Source organism: Jaculus jaculus, chromosome 17 (assembly GCF_020740685.1).
Source record: "Jaculus jaculus isolate mJacJac1 chromosome 17, mJacJac1.mat.Y.cur, whole genome shotgun sequence".
Classification (NCBI taxonomy): Eukaryota; Metazoa; Chordata; class Mammalia; order Rodentia; family Dipodidae; genus Jaculus; species Jaculus jaculus.
The window spans coordinates 33025850-33043038 of NC_059118.1; the positions used below are offsets into that span (position 1 = coordinate 33025850).

The 17189-nt window shown below is 43.5% G+C and overlaps 1 protein-coding gene across 1 annotated transcript in view; it reads left to right on the forward strand.

Moving 5' to 3' along the window:
* Nucleotides 1-15698, forward strand: part of Grk7 (G protein-coupled receptor kinase 7) — a 54083-nt gene extending 38385 nt beyond the window's left edge. The window contains exons 3-4 of the mRNA XM_004663616.2: nt 4215-4489; nt 15362-15698. Of these exons, the coding sequence (XP_004663673.1) occupies nt 4215-4489; nt 15362-15698 (612 nt within the window). The remainder of the gene's footprint in view (nt 1-4214; nt 4490-15361) is intronic.
* The last annotated feature ends 1491 nt before the right edge of the window (nt 15699-17189 follow it).

Sequence of the window (17189 nt, forward strand, 5' to 3'; positions counted from 1 at the left end):
AAACTTATATATATATTTCAAAAAATAGGGACTGGCGAGATTGCTCAGTGGTTAAGGCACTTGTGGGTAAAAGCTAACGAGCAGACTTAGATTCCCCAGTACCCACATAAAGTCATATGCATAAAGTGGTGCATGTGTCTAAAGTTCATTTGTAGTGGCTAGAGGCCCTGGTGTGCCCACCCTCTCTCCCTCTGGCAGGTGTGGAAGTGCACACCTTTAATTTCAGTACTAGGGAGGCAGAGGCAGGAGGATCACTGTGAGTTCAAGACCAGCCTGAGACTACATACTGAATTCTAGGTTAGCCTGGGCTAGAGACCCTACCTCTAAAAATCAAAACCAAATAAATAAATAAATAACCTGCTTATTATCTGGATAGCCTTTCAGATACAATAGATTCCGCACTCTACCCCATGATTCACCTCTGGTGGATCTGCAGCAAAGTACCACAGCATGCACGCACTCACACATCACATACATGTGTGCACACGTGGACGCGAGTCTCTCTACACTTCCTTTGCACTCCATTATGCCACTTACTCTGCTTTATCGAATTAACCTTTTGCTCTGTCTGTCTCCACCAGTCAAAATTCTCGAGGACAGGGTGGACCTCTTGTGTCTGTGTATTCTGGGAATTCACTGCAGAGCATGGCTTAATAAATGTTTGCTGGACACTGGATGGAAAATATCTAGTCACCGTCTTCTCTGTTGTTTAACAATTGCTATGTTGGACAGGCACCAAGTGAAGCCTGGTGCTAAGTGCATAGGTTTGGATACAAAGATGAGTAAATATCCTGGGCGGTTTTGCCCACAGGACCCTTTTGTCTGGACAAATGCAAAATTGGACAAGATGCCAGGATAAATGTAAACTGGGACTTTCCAGACAACCGGAACATACAGTCACCCAAATTATATATCAGCTTCAATGATAAGAGCAGTGCCATGCTGACTCATGCCCAGCTACTAGACCCTAGTCACTTCCAGAATTTTCTTGCTCAGGACAATTACTTCTCACCACTCTTAGATCCTTTCTTTTCTCATTGTTGTTAGCCATGTGGAACTTGTCCATCATTTCTTTTTGAGGCAGGCTGTTATGTAGCCCAGGCCAGTCTCAAGCTTGCTATGTAGCTGAGAGTGGATGGTCTTGAACTCCTGATCCTCCTGTTTCTACCTCCTAAGTGTTATAATTTTATTTACTTATTTTTATTTTATTTATTTGAGAGAGAAAGAGGCAGGTAGAAAGAGAGAAAGAATGGGCATGCCAGAGCCTTCAGCAGCTGTAAACAAACTCCAGATGCATGTGCCACCTTGTGCATCTAGCTTACATGGGTCCTGGGGAATCGAACCCGGGTCATTAGGCTTCACAGGCAAGCACCTTAACTACTGAACCATCTCTCCAGCCTAACATTTTTTAAGCTAGATTTTCTCCCTATTTTTCAAATTTTGTGAGACAGGGTCTCATGTAGCTCAGGATGGCCCCAAACTTGCTATGTAGTAAAGGGCAACCTTGAACTTCTGTCTCCACCTCTCTTGCTGGGATTCTTCATTTATGTGGTGCAAGGAGTTGAACCAGTGCTTCATGCATTCAAGCTTTCTGCTAACTGAGCTACATTCCTAGCCTTGTTTTTGTTTAAATTGCTACAGAAATTATTCATTGTACTTCAAAAACAAATACAGTTTTTACAAAATCATGTCTGTATATACTTCGTAATTGCTAATAGCTTTTGCTTCAATATTGTTGAGTGAATGAGTGTATTAAATTCATATGTAGTCCCAAGAAGATAAATACCACAAATTCTACCTGCATGAGGTGCTAAGGTAGCCAGACTCATAGAGACAGAAGTAGAGGGGGGCTACCAGGACTGGGGAGAGGGACAGCAAGGAGTTCATGTTGAATGAGTATAACCCTCAGATATTTTTAATTTTTAAAAAGCATTTATTATTTATTTGCTTGAGAAAGAGGCAGATAGAGACAAAGAGAGAGGGAAGGAGAGAGAGAGAGAGAGAGAATGGATGCACCAGGGCCTCTAGCCATTGCAAACAAACTCCAGATGCATGCGCCACCTTGTGCATCTGGCTTACGTGGTTCCTGGGGAATTGAACCTGGGTGCTTTGGCTTTGCAGGCAAACACCTTAGCCACTAAGCCATCTCTCCAGCCAACTTTCAGATTTTTAACATGAAAAGAGTTTAAAAGATTGGTTGTACAACAGAACAAATGTACTCAATGTTACTGTTCTGTACATCGAAAAATTCCTAAAATGGAAAAGTTCATGCTATGTGAATTTCCTTGGAAATATATATGCCTGTGTTTAATCCAGCGACTGTTTGGCATATATCATCAGAAGTGTGATACATGAATACATACATACACATACACACATATTCACACCTGTTAAATTAAATTTTAGGTGGAATCCTAAGATTTTCTCAATTAAAATGATTGTTAGCTAGGTGTGGTGGTGTATACCTGTAATCACAACATTCAGGAGATGGAGACAGGAGAATTGGAGTTCAAGGTCATCTCCATAGTGAGTTCAAGGCCAGCCCAAGCTACATGAACCCAATTTAAAAAAATAAGGGAGCTAGGTATGGTGGCACACACCTTTAATGGGAGTACTTGAGAGGCTGAGATAGGAGGTTTACTATTAGTTTGAAGCCATCCTGGTCTGCAGAGTGAGTTCCAGGTCAGCTGGGCTAGAGTGAGACCCTGCTTCAAACCAATCCAAGCCAAACAAAAATCAAGTGGCTGGAAAGATGGCTCAGCACCCAAGAGCTCTTCTACACAAACCTGCAGGTGTGGAGACCATGTGAGATGGCTTCTCCAGCATTCACATAAATAGCTGGGCAGGCCACGCACGTTTGTAACCCCAGTACAGTGAGGAGCAGAAACCAGAGAATATGGGGGACATCAAGCTCTGTAATTAGCAAGAAACTCTGTCTTGAGGAAACAAGTCGAGAGAAAATGGAGAGGGACAGCCACTGTTCTTTGGCTTCTGCATGTGTGTGCACAGGGTGGGCATATCCGCATACATACACATGCATATATACCCTCCACATGCATGCTACACATGTGCATATATACCCTCCACATCCATGCTACACACGTGTATATATTCCCTCCACATCCATGTTACACACATGCATAATACTCTCCACATTCATGCTATACACGTGCATATATACCCTCCACGTACATGCTACACACATGCATATCTGCCCCCTACATGCATGCTTCACACTTGTGCATATCTGCCCCCCACATGCACACTTGCAAACAAAACCCTGCTGGTTATTCACTGAAGAAATAGGCAAGTAAACATGTGTGTATGAATGTCATTACCTAGCAAAAAGAATAAGAAATTTCACAGAGTAGTTTTTATGTGAGCATTCAATATGAGTGACAAAGTGTTCACTTGTAAAAATGCCCCATACATCTAGTTTTACATCATGTTTAAATTCAAAAACAAAAAAGAGACTAGGGAATCTTCAGGATATTGACTTGAACTTATTTTTTGCTCCTAATATCTCCTCTCTCCCCTACCCCAATTCTACTGAGGAGCTATTTTTTAAAGATTTATTTATTTGCAATTAGAGAGAGCATAAGAATGGGTGCACCAGGGCTTCTTTTTACTGCAAACAAAGTCCAGATGCAGGTACCACTTTGTGTATGTGGCTTATGTGGGTACTGGGGAATTGAACATAGGCTGTCAGGCTTTGCAAGCAAATGCCTTTAACCACTGAGCCATCTCTCCAGCCCCTTCTTGAACTATTAATCTTCAAGATGACATAATGAGTGTGGTGGGTTGATTCAGGTGTCCCCATAAACTTAGGTGTTCTGAATGCTAGGTTCCCAGCTGATGGCAAGCTGGGGATTCAAGCCCCCTGGAGGCCGTGTATTGTTGGGGGTGGGCTTATGTGTGTTATAACCAGCTTCTTCTTGCCAGTGTTTGGCACACTGTCCTGTTGCTGTTGTCTACCTGATGTTGGTGAGGGAGTGATGTCCACCCTCTGCTCATGTCATTGTTTCCCCTGCCATCATGGAGCTTCCCCTCGAGTCTGTAAGCCAAAATAAACCCTTGTTCCCCACAAGCTGCTGTGGTCGGTGTTTTCTGCCAGCAATGCGAACCTGACTGCCACAGGTACTGAGTAGGTATCCAGCGGTTTCTGTTACACTCACCTTAGTATTTTTGTTTTGTTTTATGTTTGGGGGTTACAGGCTGGAACCCACGGTTACATGGCTCCTGAAATCCTAGCAGAAAAAGTGAGCTATTCCTACCCTGTAGACTGGTTTGCAATGGGATGTAGCCTCTATGAAATGGTGGCTGGGCGAACACCGTTCAAAGACTACCAGGAGAAGGTCAGCAAAGAGGATCTCAAGCGCAGAACCCTGACAGAGGAGGTCGTGTTCCAGCATGACAACTTCACAGAGGAAGCAAAAGATATCTGCAGACTCTTCTTGGCTAAGAACCCAGAACAGCGCTTAGGAAGCAGGTGAGCCACCGTGCAGCAGGCAATCGTTGCCATCAGCACCACCACATCAGCTTCGAGGATACTATGGGTCTGTGGCAAGTCTTGAATTAAATATTAGCACTTTCCTGGTGTTATTTGCACACACATGGTTACTTTGTATATATTTTATAGAGAGGGAGTGAGATATGTGTTTGTTTTTGTGTTGGTGGTGATCAAACTTAGGGCCTTGCACAAGCTAGGCAAGTGATCTACCTCTGAGCTATAACTCTAACCCTTATATGCATATAACTATGTGTGTATTTATATATATTCTAGGTAGGGTCTCACTGTAGCTCAGGCAGTCCCAGGCTGGTCTTGAACTCACAGTTATCCTCCCACCTCTGCCTCCTGAGTGATGGGATTAAGGTGTGTGGTACCATGCCTGACTTCTTTGAAATATATTTTAAAGTGGCAAAATAAAGTACAAAACCTTATTGGGATGGAGAGATATCTCAGCAGTTAAGGTGCTTGCTTACAAAGCCTAATGGCCTAAGTTCGATTCCCCAGTATCCAGGTAAAGTAAGGTGCACCAAGTAATGCCTGTATCTGGAGTTTGTTTGCAGTGGCCCTGGTGTGCCCCCCCCCTCTCTCTCTCTGTCTCTCTCTCGCTCTCGCTGTCTCTCTCTCTCCCCTTGCAAATAAATAAGGCAGGAGTGGTGGTATACACCTGTAGTCCCAGCACTTAGAAGGCAGAGTTAGGAGACTTGTTATGAGTTCGAGGCCACCCTGAGACTAAACAGTGAATTCCAGGTCAGCCTGGGCTAGAATGAGACTCCACCTCAAAAACAAAAACAAAAAATCATTTCAAAATAAAGTACAAAACGGCTTGCATTAAACCTTTTTTTTTTTTTTTTTTTTTTTTTTGTCATCGTTTTGTTTTTCTAAGTAAGGTCTCACTCTAGCCCCAGCTGACCTGGAATTCACTATGTAGTCTTAGGCTGGCCTTGAATTCACAATGATCTTACCTCTGCCTCCCAAGTGCTGTGATTAAAGGCATGTGTCGCTGCACCTGGCTCAGCTTTCATTAAAAGAAGGGCTGAGGTGTGGCTCAGTGGTCGAGTGCTTGCTTAGCTTGCACAAGGACGAATCTTTCAAACATATAAAATATTTCAGAGAATTCTTTCTTTCTCTTTTTCTTTTCTTTTCCTTTTTTTGTTTTTGTTTTTGATTTTTCTGAGATAGGGACTGTCTCGCTCTATCTCAGGCTGACCTGGAATTCACTCTGTAGTCTCAAGGCGGCCTCACAGTGGTCCTCCTACCTCTGCCTACTGGGTGCTGGGATTAAAGGCATATGCCATCACAACCGGCTCCAAAGAAAATTCTTAAGGATTGTTTTTAGGATTGGTTACTTCTGATGAAGGAAAACTGGGGGCTGGCTATGGGAATGCAAATGAACTGGGGATGTTGGCCCATGCCTGTAAATCCAGGTACTTGGGAGGTAGAAGCTGGATAATTAGGAGTTCAAGATACTCCCTAAAGCTGGGGAAGTGGGGAAATGGGGAAATGGTTTAGCAGCTGAAGCGTTTGCCGGCGAAGCCTAAGGACCTCAGTTTGATTCCCCAGGACCCACTTTAGCCAGATGCACAGGGGGCGCACGCATCTGGAGTTCGTTTGCAGTGGCGGGAGGCCCTGGCATGCCCATTGTCTCTATCTGCCTCTTTCTCTCAAATAGATAAATAAAATATTTTTAAAAAGATAATCCCTAGGGCTGGAGAGATGGCGTAGCGGTTAAGCGCTTGCCTGTGAAGCCTAAGGACCCCGGTTCAAGGCTCGGTTCCCCAGGTCCCACGTTAGCCAGATGCACAAGGGGGCGCACGCGTCTGGAGTTCGTTTGCAGAGGCTGGAAGCCCTGGCGCGCCCATTCTCTCTCTCTCCCTCTATCTGTCTTTCTCTCTGTGTCTGTCGCTCTCAAATAAATAAATAAATAAATAAATAAATAAATAAATAAATAAATAAAATTTAAAAAAGATAATCCCTAGATATGTAGAGTTTAAGGCCAGTTTGGACTACAGGAAAGCTTGTCTCAAAACAGAATAGCACTGGGGGTGTGGTAGAGTGCTCACGTGGCTAAGGCACTGGGTTCAAACCCCAATAACACACACACACACAGAATGCTCATGAGGATTTTTCAACTATACCTCTGTTATCTTGTAAATTTTGAATCACGTGAATGAAATCTCTAATCTGGGCTGGAGAAATGGCTTAGCGGTTAAGCGCTTGCCTGTGAAGCCTAGGGACCCTGGTTGGAGGCTTGATTCCCCAGGCCCCACGTTAGCCAAATGCACAAGGGGGCGCACGCGTCTGGAGTTCCTTTGCAGTGGCTGGAAGCCCTGATGCGTCCATTCTCTCTCTATCTGCCTCTTTTTCTCTCTGTCACTCTCAAATAAATAAAATAAACAAAAACATTTTAAATTAAAATAAAGAAATATCTAATCAATGAAAATGAAAAAAATTCAAATAAAAACTTCATTATTGATAATCCTATCTCCAAAAATTCTGCCCCTTTCAAAATGTCTCCCATAAAATATTTAGAAACCTGAAATATATAGTAGTGATTCCAGCTGTTAAGTACAATTGAAGTTAGACTTGAGGAAAGTAGAGTTTTTAAGCTTATTTTATGTATTTCTTTATTTATTTATTGGTTTTTTGATGTAGGGTCTCACTCTAGCCCAGGCTGACCTGGAATTCACTATGTGGTTTGAGGGTGGCCTCGAACTCTTGGTGATCCTCCCACCTCTGCCTCTCAAGTGCGGAGATTAAAGGAGTGCACCACCTCGCCCAGCTGAATTATTACTGTTTATGATAGAATAACGAGATCAAAATATTTGCAAAGGAGCCTGGGAAGTCAGCTCAATCTTTACCAACTTGCAAGCATGAAGAGCTGAGTTTGATCCCCAGAACTAACATTTAAAGAAACAAGGCATATTGTCCTGAAGATATCACAGGCTTAGACCGTAGGACTATGAGAAATCTAGCTAGAACTGACTGGAAGCCTCCTCTCTGCTGACTAGCTGTCATAGCGCTGGAAAGTGCCATACAACCTGCTGGAAGACAAAAGTCATCATTGGTCTTACCCGCAGTGAACCCTTCAAACTCAAGGAAAAAAAGACAGGCGTGTTATATGTGATTATAATCCCAGCACTGCGAAGCAGATGGACAGATCCTTGGGGCTCGCTGGCCAGCCAGTCAGGCTTAATCAGTTAAGTTCCAGACCACTGGGAGAACCTGTCTCAAAAGAGGTGGAAGGCACCTGTAAACACATAAGGCTGTTGTAGCAGTCAGCTTCTGTTGGGATGAACTTCCAGACCAGGCACAATTATGGAGGAAAGATATTTACTTGAAGCTTACAGATCCAGGGGAAGTTCCATAATGGCAGAAGTTGGCCTCCCTGCACAGAACCAAGGAGAGAGAGAGAGAGAAAGAGAGAAGCCAAGAGCCAAGAGTCACTACTACCAGCACAGGTGAGCACACTTCAAGAACTCCAGGCAAAGATCATGCACTTTGTATGTCTTTACACTGGAATTTCAGATCTGCCCCCAAACACCTTAAGGCTGGACCTGGGATCCATCCACAGTGACACCAAGTTACAAGCTTGAATAAAACTCCTGAATTGATTGGGGGACATCCACTGAAGCTACCACAATTGTCCTCTACACAAATGTTCATTCATACATATACACCTGCACGCACACACATGAACACATATGTACACACACATAAACGTGTACACAAAAGATACTTTACGACTGGAGAAATGGCTCAGTGGTTAAGGTGCATGCCTGCAGAGCCTAATGATCCAAGTTCAATCCCCCAGTATCCATGCAAAGCTAGATGCTGCACAATGTAGCACATGCATCTACAGTTCCTTTGCAGTGGCTAGAGGCCCTGGCTTGCCCATTCTCTCTCTTTCTCTCTCTCTCTACTGGGCATGGTGGCACACACCTATAATCTTGGCACTCAGGAGGCCAAGGTAGTAGTGTAGTAGATAGACATAGTGAATTCCAGGACAGCAGGGCTAGAGTGAGACCATGTATATATATACATATATTCTGTACTATGAGCTTGACTGTTTTTTAAACTATTTTATTTATTTGAGAGAGATAAGAGGCAGATAGGGAAAGAAAGCACCAGGGCACCAGCTTGTGCAGCTGGCTTATGTGGATACTGGGGAATTGAACCTGGGTCCTTAAGCTTTGCAGGCAAGTGCCTTAATTGCTAAGCCATCTCTCCAGCTCCTTGAATATATTTTAAAAAATATTTTATTATTTATTTGAGAGAGAGAGAGAACGAGGGAGGGAAGGAGGGACAGAGAGAGAATGGGCATACCAGGGCCTCCAACCACTGTAAACCAACTCTAGATGTATGTGCCACCTTGTGCATCTGACTTACATGGGTACTGGGGAATTGAACCTGGGTCCTTAGGCTTTGCAGGCAAGTGCCTTACTGCTAAGCTGTCTCTCCAGCCTGAATATATTTTTTATTTTATTAAATTTATAAATATTTATTTATTTGAGAGAGACAAAGAGAAAGAGGTAGATATATATAGAGAGAGATCACACGCAAATGAGCACATCAGGGCCTCCAGCCACTGCAAACAACCTCCAAATGCATGCGCCACCTTGTGTAACTGGCTTTATGTGGGTTCTGGGGAATTGAACCTGGGTCCTTTGGCTTTGCTGGCAAGTGCCTTAACTGCTAAGCCATCTCAGCAGTTCTATTTAATTTTTTAAAATAATTTTACTTATTTATCTACAAGGAGAGAGAGAGAGAAAATGGGTGCAACAGGGCCTCCAGCCACTGCAAACTCCAGACACATGCACCCCATTTGAGCATCCGGCTTTCTATGGGAACTGGGAATCAAACTCAAATCATTAGGCTCTATAGGCAAGCACCTTAACCACTGAACCATCTCTCCAGTCTTAATATCTTTTTATTTTGAGGTAGGGTCTCACTGTAGCCCAGACTGACCTGGAACTCACTCTGTAGTTCCAGACTGGCCTCAAGCTTACTGTGGTCAGCTTACCTCTGCTTCCCAAGTGCTAGGATTAAAGGCATGTTGAATATCTTATGTTTTTGGATTACATTATAAAATATCTTAAAAATAGAGCTGGAAAGATTGCTTGGTGGTTAAGGCATTTGCCTAAAAAGCCTAAGGACCCAAGTTTTATTCCCCAGTATACATGTAAAGCCAGATGCACAAGGTGGTACATGCGTCTGGAATTTGGTTACAGCAGCTAGAGGCCCTGGTGCACCCATTCCCCCAACCCCATCTGCCTCTTTCTTCCTCCCTCAAATAAATACATAGGGCTGGAGAGATGGCTTAGTGATTATGGCACTTGTCTACAAAGTCTAAAGACCCAGGTTCAACTCTCTGGTACCCACATAAGCCAAATGCACAAGATGGCACATGCATCTGGAATTCATTTGTTGCAGCTCTCTTTTGATCCTGTTCTCTCTTTCTGTCTCTTCTCTTTCAGATAAATAAATATAATAAATATAAATAAACAAATGAAATATTAATTTTTTGTTTTGAGTTTTTGAGGTAAGGTAAGGTCTCACTCTAGCCCAGGCTGACCTGGAATTCACTACGTAGCCTCAGATTAGCCTTGAATGCATAGTGATCCTCTTACCTCTGCCTCCCAAGTGCTGGGATTAAAGGCATGAGCCACCATGCCCAGTTAAAATAAATATTATTTATTTATTTATTTGAGAGAGAGTGTGAGAAAGAGTCAGATACAGAGAGAGAATAGGCACGCCAGGGCCTCTAGCCACTGCAAATGAACTCCAGATGCATATGTCACCATGTGCATCTGGTTTACATGGGTTCTGGGGAACTGAACCTGAGTCCTTGGGCTTTGCAGGCAAATGTCTTAACTGCTAAGCCATCTCTCCAGTCCTAAAAATTATTCTTTTAAATCTAAAAACTACATGAACAGATGGTCTAGAGATGAAACTCATGATACAGCATATGCCTCCCCTGCTCAAGTCCTGGATTTTATCCCCAGCACTTAAAACAAACAAATCCAAACATCTCTAAAAGGGTTAGGGATGTAGCTGGCCCTGGTGTGCCCATTCTCCCCCTCCCTCTCTTTCTCTCCTCCTCCTCCTCCTACTTCTTCTCACTCTCAAATAAATAAATAAAATTTTTTTGAGGAAAGGTATTACTCTAGCCCAGGCTGACTTGGAATTCACTGTAGTCTTAGGCTGACCTCAAACTCATAGCAACCCTTCTTTTTGTTTTGGTTTTTCAAGGTAGGGTCTCACTCTAGCCCAGGCTGACCTGGAATTCACTGTGTAGTCTCAGGGTGGCCTCGAACTCACAGCAGTCCTTCTACCTCTGTCTTCCAAGTGCTGGGACTAAAGGCATACACCACCATGCCCAGCAAAAACAAATGTTTCAAAGCACAAGCAATGACCAACATGACTAGGAAATATTATTTATTTATTCATTTAAGACAGGGAGAGAGAGAAAGAGAGAGAACGGGTGTGCCAGGGCTTCCAACCACTGCAAACAAACTCCAGACCCATGTGTTACCATGTGGATCTGGCTTACGTGGTACCTGAGAATCGAACTGGGATCCTTAGGCTTCGTAAGCATGCACCTTAATTGCTAAGCCATCTCTCCAGCCCAGGAAATATTTTTAAATTAGATAGACTTCTCCATTACATGGAAATATAATATGAAACTGTTTGTCTGTGTAGTATTCCAGTATCATATCAATGAGGCCAGAACAATCCATGTTGTGATGACAGATAGACCCCAAAGTTCCAGCAGCTTCACCCAAGACTGCGTCTAGTCACTGAAGTCCACTGTGGACCAGAGCTCTCCAGGGAATCTCTCTTCCCAGCAGTGACCCAGCCAGCCAGGCTGCTTCTGTCTCTAGCAGAGCCACCACCATGATGGCGCTCTGTTTCCGTGGCAGTTAGAGAGCAGAGAACTCCACTTCAGCCGGGAAGCAACACACATCAGCTCGCATACTTCCACCCGCCAGAACTAGTCCTCAGGAGCTGCCCTCTTTGTACCCAAGAGGAAGAAATATGGTGACCACCGACAGTTCCTGCCAGTTTGTCCTGTAAAGGTCAGGGAGTCTAGGGCCACGGCACAGGCAGCCAACGGTCCCTTTAGATGACCTCGGTGAAGGGAATGCCACCTGCTTGAATTCTTCAGATAAGGCTTAATTTTAAAAGCCCGTCACTGGGCTGGAGGGATGATTTAACGGTTAAGGCATTTGCCTGCAAAGCCAAAAGACCCAGGTTCGATTCCCCAGGACCCATGTTAGCCAGCTGCACAAGGGGGCGCACATGTCTGGAGTTTGTTTGCAGTGGCTGGAAGCCCTGGTGTGTCCACTCTCTCTCTCTCTCCTTCTCTCTTTCTCTGTCAAATAAATAAATAAAAGTAAAACATTTAAAAATCCTGTCATGAGCTGGAGAGAAGCCTTTGCTTCTATAACAAACATATTGACAGACTTCTTCAATTACCTTGGCTCATTGCCAGGGCTGCTCCACCCAGCACAGCCCTGTTACAGAGCATCTGTTGTGACTGTTTCAAGTAAAGCTATTCAAGACATCAGAGGACAGGCATATAAAAAACAGCTGCTCACTGAAGGTGAAAGCCCTCCAAGATTTTCATTCTAACTGTATTTGTGAAAACTCATTCAAATGCAAGAATGATTTCTATATGTTGTGGTATCCTCTAGAGCCAAGCCAGCAGGAGACACTGGGGAAAGCCCAACATCTCCCTCCTGCATCCACAAGCTTCTTTCTTTCCTTCCTTCCTTCCTTCCTTCCTCCCTCCCTCCCTCCCTCCCTCCCTCCCTCCCTCCCTCCCTCCCTCTCTCTCTCTCTTTCTTTCTTTCTTTCTTTCTTTCTTTCTTTCTGTCTCTTTTTCCTTCCTTCCTTCCTTCTTTCTTTCTTTCTTTCTTTCTCTTTTTCCTTCCTTCCTTCCTCCCTCCCTTTCTCTTTTTCCTTCTTTCTTTCTTTCTCTTTTTCCTTCCTTCCTTCCTTCCTTCTTCCTTCTTTCTTCCTTCCTTTCTTTCTTTCTTTCTTTCTTTCTCTCTTTCCTTCCATCTTTCTTTCTTTCTTTCTTTCTTTCTTTCTTTCTTTCTTTCTTTCTTTTTTGAGGTAGGGTCTTGCTCTAGCCCACGCTGACCTGGAATTCACTATGTAGTCAGGGTGGCCTCAAACTCACAGCAACCTCCTACCTCTGCCTCCTGAGCGCTGGTATTAAAGGTGTGTGCCACCATGTCTGGCTTGATTCAATTTTTTTAAAAGATTTATTATTTATTTATTAGAGACACAGCAAAGGTGTCAAGCACAAGGGTGTTCCTGACTCTGTTGGAGAAGCACTTTCTCTCTGTGAGTTCAATTTAGCCTAGGATAGAATGAGACCCTACCTCAAAAAAAAAAAAAAAAAAGTTTATCTATTTTCTCTAGCTTCCCCAGATGTGCAGCTATTCATGACTGCAGAAGCCAGAAAAATCAAAACCATAAGCGTTAGAAGCAGAGTTGTTCTGTGCTGGTTAAAGAGAATAACGTAAGCAAAGAGCTTGTGTTGGCTGAGAGTAAGCCCTGAGTGGATGTTCATTACCCTCACGCTTGTCATTGAGTGTCCACTCGTTGTAGCCTCTGGTCATTTTACTGAGCAGGCAGCTGCAGTTGTCATCTGCATGTAGGGGATTTGGAGGAAGACATCATGGGGCCTGGGAGATGGCTCAGTGGTTAAAGTCACTTGCTTGGAGGAAACCCTCAGTCCTTCCCAAACCTTTTATTGATATCCAAATGAAAAATGTAAAAAGAGACCATGACTTTGATTAAATTACACTGAGTTTGACATAATACAAATTGACTTCTTTCAAGGAAAACACATTACTCAATATCCTGGAAATAAATGTATTCACATAAAAGAGAAAGAAAAGTTTATTTTTTTGAATCTGATGCCACAAAAAAAGCCCTCTGACTATACCTATGGTTTACTTCCATTTTGTTTTCTTTTAATGTTTAAGCTTGGCTCAAATATAAATATCTCATGTTTCATATGTGGAATTCAGATTTCAAAACAAGGCATGCATGTAGAGGGAGGGTTATCTAGGAAAAGGAAGGAGATGGGGTAGGGCAGAAAGAAGGACAAGAGAAGTTAGTAATAGAGGTGACTATGGTTAAAGTACATTCTATACACATATAAAAAGTTCATAATGAAATCCTTTAAAATATTTATGTTACTTATTTGAGAGAGAGAGAGAGACAAGGAGGCAAACAGAGAGAATGGGCACACCAGGACCTCCAGCCACTGCAAACAAACCCCAGGCTCGTGCAGCATCGCCTTGTGCATCTGGCTTCACATGAGTACTGGGAATTGAACATGGGTCCTTTGGCTTTGCCAGCAAATGCCTTGACCACTAAGCCATATCTCCAGCCTTTGTTATTTTTTTTAAAAGTTATTAAAGCTTTATTTTTATTTATTCATTAAAGAGAGAGAGAGAGAGAGGGAGACAGAGAATGGGCACTCCAGGGCCTCCAGCCACTGCAAATGAACTCCAGATGCATCTGGTTGACGTGGGTTCTGGAGAGTCGAACCAGGATCCTTTGGCTTTGCAGGCAAATGCATTAACCACTAAGCCATCTCTCCAGCCCCCCTTGTTCTTTTGAGACAGGGTCTCATGTAGCTCAGGTTGCCTCTATTAGCTGTGTAGCACAGCGAAGAATGACTGAACTCTTTTTAAAATATTTTTATTTATTTATTTGAGAGAGAGAAAGAATGGGCATGCCAGGGCATCCAGCCAGCGCAAACAAACTTCAGGCACATGTGCCACCTTGTGCATCTGGCTTACATGGGTCCTGGGGAATCAATCCTGGGTCGTTTGGCTTTGCAGGCAAACGCCTTAACTGCTAAGCCATTTCTCCAGTCCAGAATGGCTGAACTCTCTTTAAAAAGAGTTTATTTAGGGCTGGAGAGATGGCTTAGCGGTTAAGCGCTTGCCTGTGAAGCCGAAGGACCCCGGTTCGAGGCTCAACTCCCCAGGACCCACGTTAGTCACATGCACAAGGGGGCGCACGCGTCTGGAGTTCATTTGCAGAGGCTGGAGGCCCTGCCGCGCCCATTCTCTCTCTGTCTATCTCTCTTCTCGATCTCTTTCGGTCTGTGTGCTTGCAAATAAAATTTAAAACAAAAATATTTTATTTAAATTTATTTATGTATTTGACAGAGAAAGAGGGAGAAAGAAAGAAAAAATGGGCATGCCAGGGCCTGCAGCCACTGCAAATGAACTCCAGATGTGTGCGCCCCCTTGTGCATCTGGTTAACGTGGGTCCTGGGAAATCAAACCTGGGTCCTTTGGCTTTGCAGGCAAATGCCTTAACTGCTAAGCCATCCCTCTAGCCCAAGAATGACCCAACTCTTGATCCTCCAGCCTTCACCTCCCCAGGCATGTGCTCCCAAGGGCAGCTTGGGAGAACTTCTTATACAGCAATAGATAACTAACACAAGAGTTAAGAATTTTTTTTTATTTTTATTTTTGGTTTTTCGAGGTAGGGTCTCACCCTGGCCCAGGATGACCTGGAATTCACTACGTTGTCTCAGGGTGGCCTCAAACTCACAGTGATCCTCCTACCTCTGCCTCCCAAGTGCTGGGATTAAAGGCATGTGCCACCATGCCTAGCTAAGAACTTCTTTTTTTCCCTGTGGGGGTTACTGTGGGGGTTATAGGTATGCACCTCCACAGTAGGCTCAAAGTTATTCTTTGTACTCATGAAACTGCCTTTGGAAGTAAAATGCAATGCATTGTGAGCAAAGTCCTTCGTACTGGGCATGATTAGAGCGTTTCTTCCATCTCAGGCAATCCTCTCCTGTCTTCACAGAGAAAAGTCTGACGATCCCAGGAAGCACCCTTTCTTCAGCACCATCAATTTCCCTCGCCTGGAAGCAGGCCTAGTCGATCCCCCGTTTGTGCCAGACCCTTCTGTGGTTTATGCCAAAGACATCGACGACATCGCAGATTTCTCCGAGGTTCGGGGGGTAGAACTCGATGACCAGGATAAGAAGTTCTTTCAAAGATTTGCAACAGGTGCTGTCCCCATCGCATGGCAGGAGGAAATCATAGAAACTGGTCTCTTTGAGGAACTGAATGACCCCAACAGGCTGGCAGCTTACGGAAAGGGCAGTTCCTCCAAGTCCGGTGTGTGTGTGTTATTGTGAATTGTGTCAGCGGACATCATCTTCCAAGGTCCCCAGCTTGTTCCTTAGGAAGACCCCTGAGGACCGCTGCTGAATGAGAGCCCCTTAGGAGGGACATTCTAAAGGGCAGGTGGGCTCACAACTAAGTCGCTTAAGTCGTTTTCTTTCCTTTTTCCCTGATAAAATTAATTAATAAAGTCTCTGGGCGTGGTGGAGTATGCCTTTAATCCCAGCCTCAGGGGGGCACAAGTAGGAAGATCGCTGTGAGTTCAAGGCCACCCTGATACCATACAATGAATTCCAGGTCAGCCTGGGCTACAGGGAGATCCAACTTTGGAAAAAAAAAAACAAAACTCAGTAAAGTCACCAACTTCACTGGAGCTAAGGAAAGGAGCACTCAGGTTTATTTTGCTAACTAAAAACACGAGCCCTTCCCCATTGTCTGTGAATTACGCAAAGTCCTTAGGAGCAGAGAATAGAAATTTGTGGTGTGCCCAGTGAGGAAATTAACATTTGCAATTCCCAGTAAATAATCATCTTAGTTTTTCTTTGTTTATATTCTCTCTTCCCTTCATCTCCCAGTATTTATTCTGCCTCTCTACTTTAATTTTTTTTGTTTTATTTATTTATTTGAAAGTGACAGACAGAGAAAGAATGAGGTCAATAGAGAGAGAGAGAGAGAGAGAGAGAGAGAATGGGTGTGCCAGGGCCTCCAGCCACTACAAATGAACTCCAGACACGTGCGCCCCCTTGTGCATCTGACTAACATGGGTCCTGGGAAACTGAGCCTTGAATCCGGGTCCTCAGGCTTCACAGGCAAGTGCTTAACCGCTAAGCCATCTCTCCAGCCCTGCCTCTCTACTTTAAAAGAGAATGTGAAGCTGAAAGAAGATGCTCCTGATGTTCATGAAAAGTGCTGTATTGTCGTCAATGTATGTCAGATTGCAGAATATTTTTTTTCAATTTCACTGACCATTTTTTCTCTTTTGAAGTAATTTATCATCAAAATCTGGAAATGTTTTAAATAAAACTATCTGTAAATTAAAGTATTCTAATCAGGTGTGGTGGTATATTTCAGGAAAGTAATTGGATAAATAGTAAGTGACAATATAAATAATAAATAAAAATCACCAAATAAGCATGTGTTGAGGTCCCCTTATGCATTAAATGTTCCCTGGGTAGTTCAGGGGGACATCAAAGAGAAATAAGGAAACTAAAATAGTATAAGATAGAATGTAGATTTCAGATGGTGTTATCACTCCGTATTTAATGAAGAAATAAGGTTCACAGAAGATTTGCCACAATGGGGCACATGTGTCTGAGGTTCATTTGCAATGTGGCTGGAGGCCCTGGCATGTGCCAATTCTCTCTCTCCCTGTTTCTTTGTCAAATAAATTTTTAAAAGTTAAAAAAAATATTTTCAACTTATTTTCTTAACTTTTGTGTGTGTGGTGTGCCCATGTTAATTTGCATGTCTGTGCAGGTGCACAAAGGAGGTCATAGGTTACTGCT